Genomic DNA, 11,616 nt, shown 5'->3' on the forward strand with positions numbered 1-11,616 from the left:
AAGTTAGAGATCTGTAATTAATCAGTTAAAGGTCAGTCACCAGTTAACCTGTAATCAGCTGTCCAAGTTAGAGATCTGGTCAGTCACCAGTTAGACCTGTAATCAGCTGTCCAACTTAGAGATCTGTAATTAATCAGTTAAAGGTCAGTCACCAGTTAGACCTGTAATCAGCTGTCCAAGTTAGAGATCTGTAATTAATCAGTTAAAGGTCAGTCACCAGTTAGACCTGTAATCAGCTGTCCAAGTTAGAGATCTGTAATTAATCAGTTAAAGGTCAGTCACCAGTTAGACCTGTAATCAGCTGTCCAAGTTAGAGATCTGTAATTAATCAGTTAAAGGTCAGTCACCAGTTAGACCTGTAATCAGCTGTCCAAGTTAGAGATCTGTAATTAATCAGTTAAAGGTCAGTCACCAGTTAGACCTGTAATCAGCTGTCCAAGTTAGAGATCTGTAATTAATCAGTTAAAAGGTCAGTCACCAGTTAGACCTGTAATCAGCTGTCCAAGTTAGAGATCTGTAATTAACTGTAATCAGCTGTCCAACTTAGAGATCTGTAATTAATCAGTTAAAGGTCAGTCACCAGTTAGACCTGTAATCAGCTGTCCAACTTAGAGATCTGTAATTAATCAGTTAAAGGTCAGTCACCAGTTAGACCTGTAATCAGCTGTCCAAGTTAGAGATCTGTAATTAATCAGTTAAAGGTCAGTCACCAGTTAGACCTGTAATCAGCTGTCCAAGTTAGAGATCTGTAATTAATCAGTTAAATGTCAGTCACCAGTTAGACCTGTAATCAGCTGTTCAAGTTAGAGATCTGTAATTAATCAGTTAAAGGTCAGTCACCAGTTAGACCTGTAATCAGCTGTCCAAGTTAGAGATCTGTAATTAATCAGTTAAAAGTCAGTGACCACTTAGACCTGTAATCAGCTGTTCAAGTAAGAGATCTGTAATTAATCAGTTAAAGGTCAGTCACCAGTTAGACCTGTATCAGCTGTCCAAGCTGTAATTAACTGTAATCAGCTGTCCAAGTTAGAGATCTGTAATTAATCAGTTAAAGGTCAGTCACCAGTTAGACCTGTAATCAGCTGTCCAACTTAGAGATCTGTAATTAATCAGTTAAAGGTCAGTCACCAGTTAGACCTGTAATCAGCTGTTCAAGTTAGAGATCTGTAATTAATCAGTTAAAGGTCAGTCACCAGTTAGACCTGTAATCAGCTGTCCAAGTTAGAGATCTGTAATTAATCAGTTAAAGGTCAGTCACCAGTTAGACCTGTAATCAGCTGTCCAAGTTAGAGATCTGTAATTAATCAGTTAAAGGTCAGTCACCAGTTAGACCTGTAATCAGCTGTCCAAGTTAGAGATCTGTAATTAATCAGTTAAAGGTCAGTCACCAGTTAGACCTGTAATCAGCTGTCCAAGTTAGAGATCTGTCAGCTGTTCAATTAATCTGTAATTAATCAGTTAAAGGTCAGTCACCAGTTAGACCTGTAATCAGCTGTCCAAGTTAGAGATCTGTAATTAATCAGTTAAAGGTCAGTCACCAGTTAGACCTGTAATCAGCTGTCCAAGTTAGAGATCTGTAATTAATCAGTTAAAGGTCAGTCACCAGTTAGACCTGTAATCAGCTGTCCAAGTTAGAGATCTGTAATTAATCAGTTAAAGGTCAGTCACCAGTTAGACCTGTAATCAGCTGTCCAAGTTAGAGATCTGTAATTAATCAGTTAAAAGTCAGTGACCACTTAGACCTGTAATCAGCTGTTCAAGTTAGAGATCTGTAATTAATCAGTTAAAGGTCAGTCACCAGTTAGACCTGTAATCAGCTGTCCAACTTAGAGATCTGTAATTAATCAGTTAAAAGTCAGTCACCAGTTAGACCTGTAATCAGCTGTTCAAGTTAGAGATCTGTAATTAATCAGTTAAAAGTCAGTGACCACTTAGACCTGTAATCAGCTGTTCAAGTTAGAGATCTGTAATTAATCAGTTAAAGGTCAGTCACCAGTTAGACCTGTAATCAGCTGTCCAAGTTAGAGATCTGTAATTAATCAGTTAAAGGTCAGTCACCAGTTAGACCTGTAATCAGCTGTCCAAGTTAGAGATCTGTAATTAATCAGTTAAAGGTCAGTAGAGACCAGTTAGACCTGAATCAGCTGTTCAAGTTAGAGATCTGTAATTAATCAGTCAGTGACCAGTTAGTTAGAGATCTGTAATTAATCAGTTAAAAGTCAGTGGCCACTTAGACCTGTAATCAGCTGTCCAAGTTAGAGATCTGTAATTAATCAGTTAAAGGTCAGTCACCAGTTAGACCTGTAATCAGCTGTTCAAGTTAGAGATCTGTAATTAATCAGTTAAAGGTCAGTCACCAGTTAGACCTGTAATCAGCTGTCCAAGTTAGAGATCTGTAATTAATCAGTTAAAGGTCAGTCACCAGTTAGACCTGTAATCAGCTGTTCAAGTTAGAGATCTGTAATTAATCAGTTAAAGGTCAGTCACCAGTTAGACCTGTAATCAGCTGTCCAAGTTAGAGATCTGTAATTAATCAGTTAAAGGTCAGTCACCAGTTAGACCTGTAATCAGCTGTCCAAGTTAGAGATCTGTAATTAATCAGTTAAAGGTCAGTCACCAGTTAGACCTGTAATCAGCTGTCCAAGTTAGAGATCTGTAATTAATCAGTTAAAAGTCAGTCACCAGTTAGACCTGTAATCAGCTGTTCAAGTTAGAGATCTGTAATTAATCAGTTAAAGGTCAGTCACCAGTTAGACCTGTAATCAGCTGTTCAAGTTAGAGATCTGTAATTAATCAGTTAAAAGTCAGTGACCACTTAGACCTGTAATCAGCTGTTCAAGTTAGAGATCTGTAATTAACTGTAATCAGCTGTTCAAGTTAGAGATCTGTAATTAACTGTAATCAGCTGTTCAAGTTAGAGATCTGTAATTAATCAGTTAAAAGTCAGTGACCACTTAGACCTGTAATCAGCTGTTCAAGTTAGAGATCTGTAATTAATCAGTTAAAAGTCAGTGACCACTTAGACCTGTAATCAGCTGTTCAAGTTAGAGATCTGTAATTAATCAGTTAAAAGTCAGTCACCAGTTAGACTTGTGATCATTTGGCCTAAATAGAGATCTATGATGGGTCAGTTCATCAGTTCGACCTGTAATCGTGCACTTTTAATAGCTAATTAATACTACTACGACTGTCTAGGTTAAGCTGATATAATAGGCATGTACTGGGCCAAAATATTTGAAATATTCTCAAAAACGAGCAACAGCTAGAGGTCAGTAAGGATTACTCTATATCCAATACCGCTGACCAGTCACTGCAGTACTGACATGTGAAAGTCAGCTGTCCAGTATCATAACATCCTTAGTTCTACAAATGAGTCAATTTATAGGACAACTTGTGTGTGTTTCCTAACAGGTCAACCTGACCAATGTGTTTATGGTTGGCTCAACATACCAGCTCTGTTCAGTGTTTATCAGGTTTGTCCATACCATATATATGAACCTGGTTTTGAAAGTTTAAAGGGATGTACAGTTCTGTTTTTTACAGAACAAGTTTGCTGACTGAATTAAGTATCGTTAAACATGAATTTTCAGGGTTTTTTTCTTTTTAATGTAAAAGCTGTATTTGCCTCTGCTTATTAAAATTTGGTCAGTATTATATTTGGTAATAACTACTATAGTTAATTTGTTTCTATTTTTGATATCTAATGATGTCACTGTCCTATTGCTGATGAATGACATCCTTAATGACTGCTTACCCAGGGGCACTGCCTGTAGATTCACGCTCCATCTGTTCGACAGTTAAGTTTTAAAAAAAAACAATTAACAGTACATCAACCTAAAGTTGTGTGAAGTTTTCATGTGAATGCTCTGAAATGAGTTCTTGTTTTCCACTATATACAGTAGTTATTGCAAGGCCTTTGTTTACTGTGTGTCTCAATGGAATGAAATCTAGTAACATATTCCATACATCCTATTCACTATATTTGGGTTCATACCTGTTTGTGCCGGCACTACAATAAGTATGGCGATCTGTCTGGTAATTCCTATATCCTAGTTTGGTGCTATCTATAACATTCACTCTGTCAACCTAAACATACATGTGAAACATCAGCTTGTGTAATCATGGATTGTCAAACTGAAGTCAACTGTTCTGCTTAGTTGTTTACAGAGTTATGGCCCTTTGTATTGTTTTATTCCATAGTCATTCCAAGGTAAAGGATTATGCTTAAGCATTAATAAGCCATGATTCTTTTTAATGAGGATCACACACTGGAACCTGTTGGCCTGTACACTGAAGTTTGTCCAGAGCATTGCTGCATTGTGATGCCTTCGTCCATTCTCATAACACTAGCTACATATAATCAGTATCATTTACTCAGTGAAATATTTCTGTGCTTGCGGTTTAAAATGCTGTTATTTTCCCATATTTTAACAAACAGTAGTTATGCTCCATTATATTTTCTTTATTTGCAGAAAGAGGAAAAAACAAAAAAAGAAAGAAAAAAAGTAGGAATCATCAGCATCTTATGAAAAAAATTATATTTTCAAACTTCAACAATCCCTAAATGTATCAAAATTTGATTTCAGACCAAGAGAAATTACTGCTTCATTTACAACATATATCTTTTCCAATATAAACCAAAACAGAAACTGTGTCTGAGGTTTTACTGGTAATTATTCTATCTGTTATGGCTGCCATTGCCACTGAAGCTCACACAACAAAGAGAAAACTGTAGTCAAAGAAATGCTTATAAATCAGCCATCGTATAGCAGTTGTTTGGTAAAGTGAAATGTTGAAATTACCAGTACATTGTGTGTACTGTTGTTGTTCTGAGATAACCAAAATATCAAGGTCAAGTGGGTTCCAGCTGTTATAAAATTCCAATCTGGATAACCTATGGCCAGTCTGTGGTCTCAGTCCTTTGATGTCTGTTGACCACACCATAATAAGCAGGTTCTATTCTCTTTGTCCATATGTCCAGAATTGATATGGGCATCCTTCATCAGCTGGCATGTTGTTTATACCTCAGCCTTCAGTAATATTTCCCTTCTGATGTTGGTAAAATCAATGAATTTTGATGTTATTTTCAGGCCCGCATGGATACTCATACCTCTTTTAATTTGGGTTTCTGGATCCAAGTTATAATAAATAAAGCCTCTGTTTTAAAAATTCGGCGAGTTTAAATCATAATTAAAATGATTACTAAGATAATTCTGAGATAATTTCCTCAGAAGTGTCCCTGTAGAGAGATGAGAGTTCTCACCAGCACTGACTCATGAGGCTGGAAATGTCAGATTTTCTCCATCACTGATGGGCTACACTTTGGAGTGGTTTTCCATGATGTATTTCAATTTAGCAATTTCACAGTCATGACACATCATGCATATGAGAAATGCATTGAAGTCTTAAAAAATCTAGGAAAATCACTGAGTCCTTGAAGTTGAAACTGTTACCTTCATTGCAATGAACACTGTTCAGATATTCTCATCAGCTTTCCTCAAAATACTTCTAAATTTGGTTAATAATCCACAGTGAGGAAGGACCTGTGATAAACTGGAATTAAGAGGGTTTCAGTTTGTAATCCTTTTTAAGGACTATATTAGATAAGTTCTGAAAGTGGCATCTTCAATCAGGTCCCCATATTTAATGTCTGAATTTATGTAGATATATATTATGATATTATTGTGTTATGAGGTAGATACTTTCTGAATAAGATTCCCATCTAATAGTAGATGCATTGTGCATGTCAATTGGGCCTCTTCCTGACAAAGTGGAAATGAACTGCTCACAAGTGTGATACGTACTCTTCTCTTGTTCACTATCAATTTCTTGTGTTACAACTCATTTATTTGCAATATTACCCATTCAGTATTTCCTATTACCCTTCACTGAATCCTATTACCTCTCACTGAATCCTGTTACCTCTCACTGAATCCTGTTACCTCTCACTGGTTCTATTATTCTTCACTTTTCCCATTATCCTCTCATTGGCTCCTGTTACCCCTCACTGGTTACTAGTATCTCTCACAGTGGTTCCTGTTACCCCTCACTGGTTACTAGTATCTCTCACAGTGGTTCCTGTTACCCCTCACTGGTTACTAGTATCTCTCACAGTGGTTCCTGTTACCCCTCATTTGTTACTAGTATCTCTCACAGTTGTTCCTGTTACCCCTCACTGGTTACTAGTATCTCTCACAGTGGTTCCTGTTACCCCTCATTTGTTACTAGTATCTCTCACAGTTGTTCCTGTTACCCCTCACTGGTTACTAGTATCTCTCACAGTGGTTCCTGTTACCCCTCATTTGTTACTAGTATCTCTCACAGTTGTTCCTGTTACCCCTCACTGGTTACTAGTATCTCTCACAGTGGTTCCTGTTACCCCTCATTTGTTACTAGTATCTCTCACAGTTGTTCCTGTTACCCCTCATTTGTTACTAGTATCTCTCACAGTGGTTCCTGTTACCACTCGCTGGTTACTAGTATCTCTCACAGTGGTTCCTGTTACCACTCGCTGGTTACTAGTATCTCTCACAATGGTTCCTGTTAGCCCTCACTGGTTACTAGTATCTCTCACAGTGGTTCCTGTTACCCCTCACTGGTTACTAGTATCTCTCACAATGGTTCCTGTTACCACTCGCTGGTTCATTATATAACCCCCTTCAGAATTTCATAATACCTCTGGTTTCAATTACCTCTCATCGGTTCCTATTACTCTTCACTGGTTCCTATTACCCCTCATTGGTTCCTATTACTCCTCAATGGTTCCTATAACCCCCTCATTGGTTCCTATTACTCCTCACTGGTTCCTATTACCCCTCATTGGTTCCTATAACCCCTCACTGGTTCCTATAACCCATCACTGGTTCCTATTACCCCTCACTGGTTCCTATAACCCATCACTGGTTCCTATTACCCCTCATTGGTTCCTATTACCCCTCACTGGTTCCTATTATCCCTCCTTGGTTCCTATTACCCCTCATTGGTTCCTATTACCCCTCACTGGTTCCTATAACCCATCACTGGTTCCTATTACCCCTCACTGGTTCCTATAACCCATCACTGGTTCCTATTACCCCTCACTGGTTCCTTTTACCTTTCACTGGTTCCTATTACCCCTCATTGGTTCCTATAACCCCTCACTGGTTCCTATTACCCCTCATTGATTCTTATTACCCCTCATTGGTTCATATTACCCCTCATTGGTTCATATTACCCCTCATTGGTTCATGTTACCCCTCATTGGTTCCTATAACCCCTCACTGGTTCCTATAACCCCTCACTGGTTCCTATTACCCCTCATTGATTCTTATTACCCCTCATTGGTTCCTATTACCCTTCATTGGTTCCTATAACCCCTCACTGGTTCCTATTACCCCTCACTGGTTCCTATTACCCCTCACTGGTTCCTATTACTTCTCATTGGTTCCTATGATCCCTCATATCCCTTATATGATCCTTTCAGTATTTCATATATCTGTTAAAGCTTATATATTAAAGACATCGATATTGGAAGTCTAATTTTTTGATTTTTAAAATCCTGAGACTGGCAGAAAAAATAAATTGGTTGTTGACCATAACTTGAACTTTCCCTTATCAAGATCTATACATATGAAAGAAAGAAGTAATCCAATGTCTAGAATTCCTGTAGATTTTAGAGTCTAAGCTTAGGTCATTTGTTTGGTCTGAGCTCTTAATGGTTTGATAGGAAACGAACCTCCAAGATTATAGCAACTGACCCATTCCTACACTGACTGTATGGTAACAGTGTTCTAAGACTATTAACTAAGGATAAGAATTCATCCAATATAGGAAACATGATAAAAACCTAATTTGTCATGAAAGAGTTGAAGGAGTACATGGCAAACAGGCGACCTGTATGATAAACACTGGTATTTATAGGCTCTCTGCACTCAGCAAAGATTGCTTACAAAGAGATTTCATTGTTAATCTTTGTATGATGTTAACAATCCTGAGTGTAGTAAAACCTCCTTGATATCATCAGACAATTGAAAAAATCCAATGTAAGTTTCATTAAAATGCATTTTTATTGGTTTTATTTAGTTTGAATATTTTTAGTCCAAGGTCATATTTTCTGACACCTACTGTAACCAGTCACAAATAGCAAAGACAAATATCTGTAAAATTTTTTATTTTGTTAACAATGAGAGTTGCTCATCACAGAACATAAATGTTGACTCTTTCCATCATTGTTAATCAAAATTTTAAATGTATATGACATTACATTATATGAACATCTGATATAGTGTTACTTTACCTTTTAAAATGCAGGTTGCTCAGGTCATTTTCTAAAATTTTGACAATGTTGTGACTTATTTCTTAGGAATTAGTTGCTTCAAGCTTTCAAGCTTTGTTACTGAGGAACTAATTAAATAAGAATTCTAATTGGAGATATCCCATAGAAGTACAACTGGGACTTGGAATGATGACACATAGATAAAATAATATATATCAATAAAGAGTTTCAAAATTTTCTCATTAGCAAATGTATTGTAGTTAATTATCGGATTGGTTTTAGATATTACACTTTTTATGGTGTAATTCTAAATTCATCAATACATTCTGAAATCATTTACATACAAATTTATGCAAAGGTTGGAATTCTCAGTTGTTTCTCTGAGTCACATCAACAGCCCTGTGCTTATCAGCTGTACCTAGGTTGATAAAAGCCGGGGTAAACACATCTGTCTCTGTCAACAAGACTCTGGAGGACTAGTTTTAACATCAGCTTCTAAGGACCCAGGTTATATATTCATAATCAATTTAACTAACACTGGTCTGAGTTTTAGAAATTCAGATTATTTTGATCGTCCCTTAAAATGTCAGATGTTTTTAAATACTACAAAAGATCATGACAGTGGCATTTGAATCTTGCTGCTACTTTTATATCAAAATCACTTCATTTCAAAATGATGACTAAACGGTTTAAGGCTATGTAGTCATACACAGCCACAACTAAAAGATATTGTTTTTGTCTATTCAGCTGAAATTTTTGTAGGGTTAAATCATTGTCTAAGAATAGAACAAACCATGCTCCAAAGTCAAGGTCAAACTCACCTGTCAAAATCCCATCCCTCTACATTTCACTATGTTCAGGTATGAAAGGAAAAGATCAACCCTGCTGGCCCAATGCAGTCAGGGACAGAGGAGTAAACACCATTTATAACTATTGTTATTACCTGCCACACGGATTCATTAACACATACAAAACACAAATTAGTTTTACTTCTATCCAAAAGCAAATCTTGTATTGAAATCTAAAATCTTTGTTATTGCAGAAATGTTTAGCTGCAATAAGTGCAACATATTTCTTTCTCTGACACACATGCTTGGTGAACACTGAAAAGTAAATCTGTGTATTTTGATTTATTTTTTGTTTTCATTTTCTTGATAAACTAGTTGTATCACTTTTATGTTAAATTTACCTAGCTTACTGAATAATTATCAAACATTGTATACATAATCATAACCCATATTATCTGTGCCTGATTCAGTAAACAGTGATAGATATTTTGTAAAGAGCATAATTTTCAATAATTCAGTTGTCTACCCAATTGTATCAATTTTTCTGACACGTTAATTTTTAGGGAAACAGAAAAAAAACACTAGATATATAGCCATGAAGTGTTTAAATTGTTCCTGCATGATAGAAGACAAGTGCCATAGTCATATGTAAAGTGTAGAAATGTAAGGGGAGATATAATTGAAATATCATTTGTCCACCCCATCTCTGTTCTTACATGATGTATTGAGTTCTGTAAGGTCAAACTCAAGTTCATATTACAGTGTTTTGATCATCTTCAAAAATGGTTGCTAGCATACTTTCCTGAAAGTCAAATGCCAACGTCACTTAATTGAACCATGAAAAAGGAAAGGGGTTTCCTCTAAATATCCATTTGTTGGACAGATCAAATTTCATACTGTGAAAAAGTACCAAAAGTACTTGTATAGAACTAAATGTTAAAGTTGTAAGGTCATAGATCAAGGTCACTCTCCCTATGAATAGAAGATTGATTTCCTAAGGATGTCTCCAGTTCTGAGGTCCACTTGAACAACAGGATTTCATGTGTAGGAAAGAATTATGTTCAGGTGTCCTTCTTTTAATAGTTGATCTTAATTTGAAATATTTGATAAAGGTGACTTGTTTGGGGTTGATTGTGTGTGATTTAATTGTATTGGTGTAGATGTAGCACAGAATCCAGATATGTCTCTCATCAGCCCCACCAGTAGTCTATTGTTCTAGTTGGTCAGGTGACAAAACACATTTGGCTGTGTAACAAACAGTCTGGATGACCTTTGTGTCTTCAAGGGAAAATAGTGTGACCTGGATACACCATTGGTGTCTTTTTTGTAAATGTTGTCCTAAAATTGTTGAATTGTTTTAAAAATGTTCCTGGTAAGGCATGGTGCACACAGACTGTTTCAATGTAAACAAATAGCAAACCCAGGAAAGATATGGTGCATACAGACTGTTTCAATCTAAACCTAACATCAATACAATAACTTTTCTACAGAGACACATTTAGATTAGTGACTACGATAATGAATTAGATTTAAAAGCCATCAAAGTTAATTCTTTGAAGAGTATGTAACAAAACTCAAATAATTTCCAGACTTCAATGAGTTTCTGATATACAACATATACCATTAGAATGTTCAAGCTGTGGAATTTAATCTTTTATCATCAAATAAAATGTTGAAGTCCTTGCAAAGCTCGCTGCATTTTTGCTAGTAAAATGATATTAAAATGTTGATAGTTCTATTACCAGACACCATAAGGTGCTGAAGTGTAATTTCAACATCAACATCATGTAGGATAGGATTAAACATTCACGGTCAAGGAAATTAAACTGTCATGAAGACCCTCCAAACTGCTCCAATTGTCTGTCTGAGAGGGTAGTACCAGAGTTAACTTAATAGTGCCATCTTGAGAACATTTCTGCTTTGACTAGGCATAATTTCTGCAATCTCTTTTTCAGAAATTATAAATGTTATCATTGCTTTTTTAATTTTATTTCAGACATCCAAAATGGTTTCAAGATGGAAACCCCAAATAAGGAGCTTTACTGTTGTACTTCATGTGAAGAGGATAAGTTTAATTGGATCACATTGCTGGAACAATCCATTCGCACTGCCCTCGAGGGATGAACAGGTCTTGGAACACTAAACACAAGCACCAGGCTATGATACTGCCAACCCTTTCTGTCATAAGACCTGCCCTAGCTACAATCACACTTTAATTGGGGTACATTTGACATTTGTGTGTATATATATAACTTGGTCTGTGATGTTTTTTTTATTTTTTTAATAAGGAAAGTTATCTATTTCTCTGAATGATGGAATTTTAAAATGTAAGGGTCAGAGGTCAGTCAATCAAGCGCCAAACTGTTATTTTGGATTTATATAATTGACATGTTGTTGTTGATCTCTAAAATCATTTGTCATTGACTATTCAACTGTGATATAGAAAGTGAAGGTTTGATGGTCCTAAGATTTATATACATGTGTTAGGTATTTAAGGGATTAGTATTGGATATGTTGAGGTATTAGGAGCAGTTTATGGAGCTTTATTCTGTCATTAAAGCATTTCAAATATTT

General features: G+C 36.1%; 1 protein-coding gene across 1 annotated transcript in view; it reads left to right on the forward strand.

Moving 5' to 3' along the window:
• The window catches only part of LOC132547677 (epithelial cell-transforming sequence 2 oncogene-like), a 53,372-nt gene extending 41,756 nt beyond the window's left edge, over nucleotides 1-11,616 (forward strand). The window contains exon 25 of the mRNA XM_060211467.1: nucleotides 11,039-11,616. Coding sequence (XP_060067450.1) covers nucleotides 11,039-11,166 — 128 coding nt within the window. The 3' untranslated portion in view covers nucleotides 11,167-11,616. The remainder of the gene's footprint in view (nucleotides 1-11,038) is intronic.

Source organism: Ylistrum balloti, unplaced genomic scaffold, assembly GCF_031769215.1.
Source record: "Ylistrum balloti isolate Yb309-2 unplaced genomic scaffold, AGI_CSIRO_Ybal_v1 Utg369972, whole genome shotgun sequence".
In the NCBI taxonomy this organism is placed as follows: domain Eukaryota; kingdom Metazoa; phylum Mollusca; class Bivalvia; order Pectinida; family Pectinidae; genus Ylistrum; species Ylistrum balloti.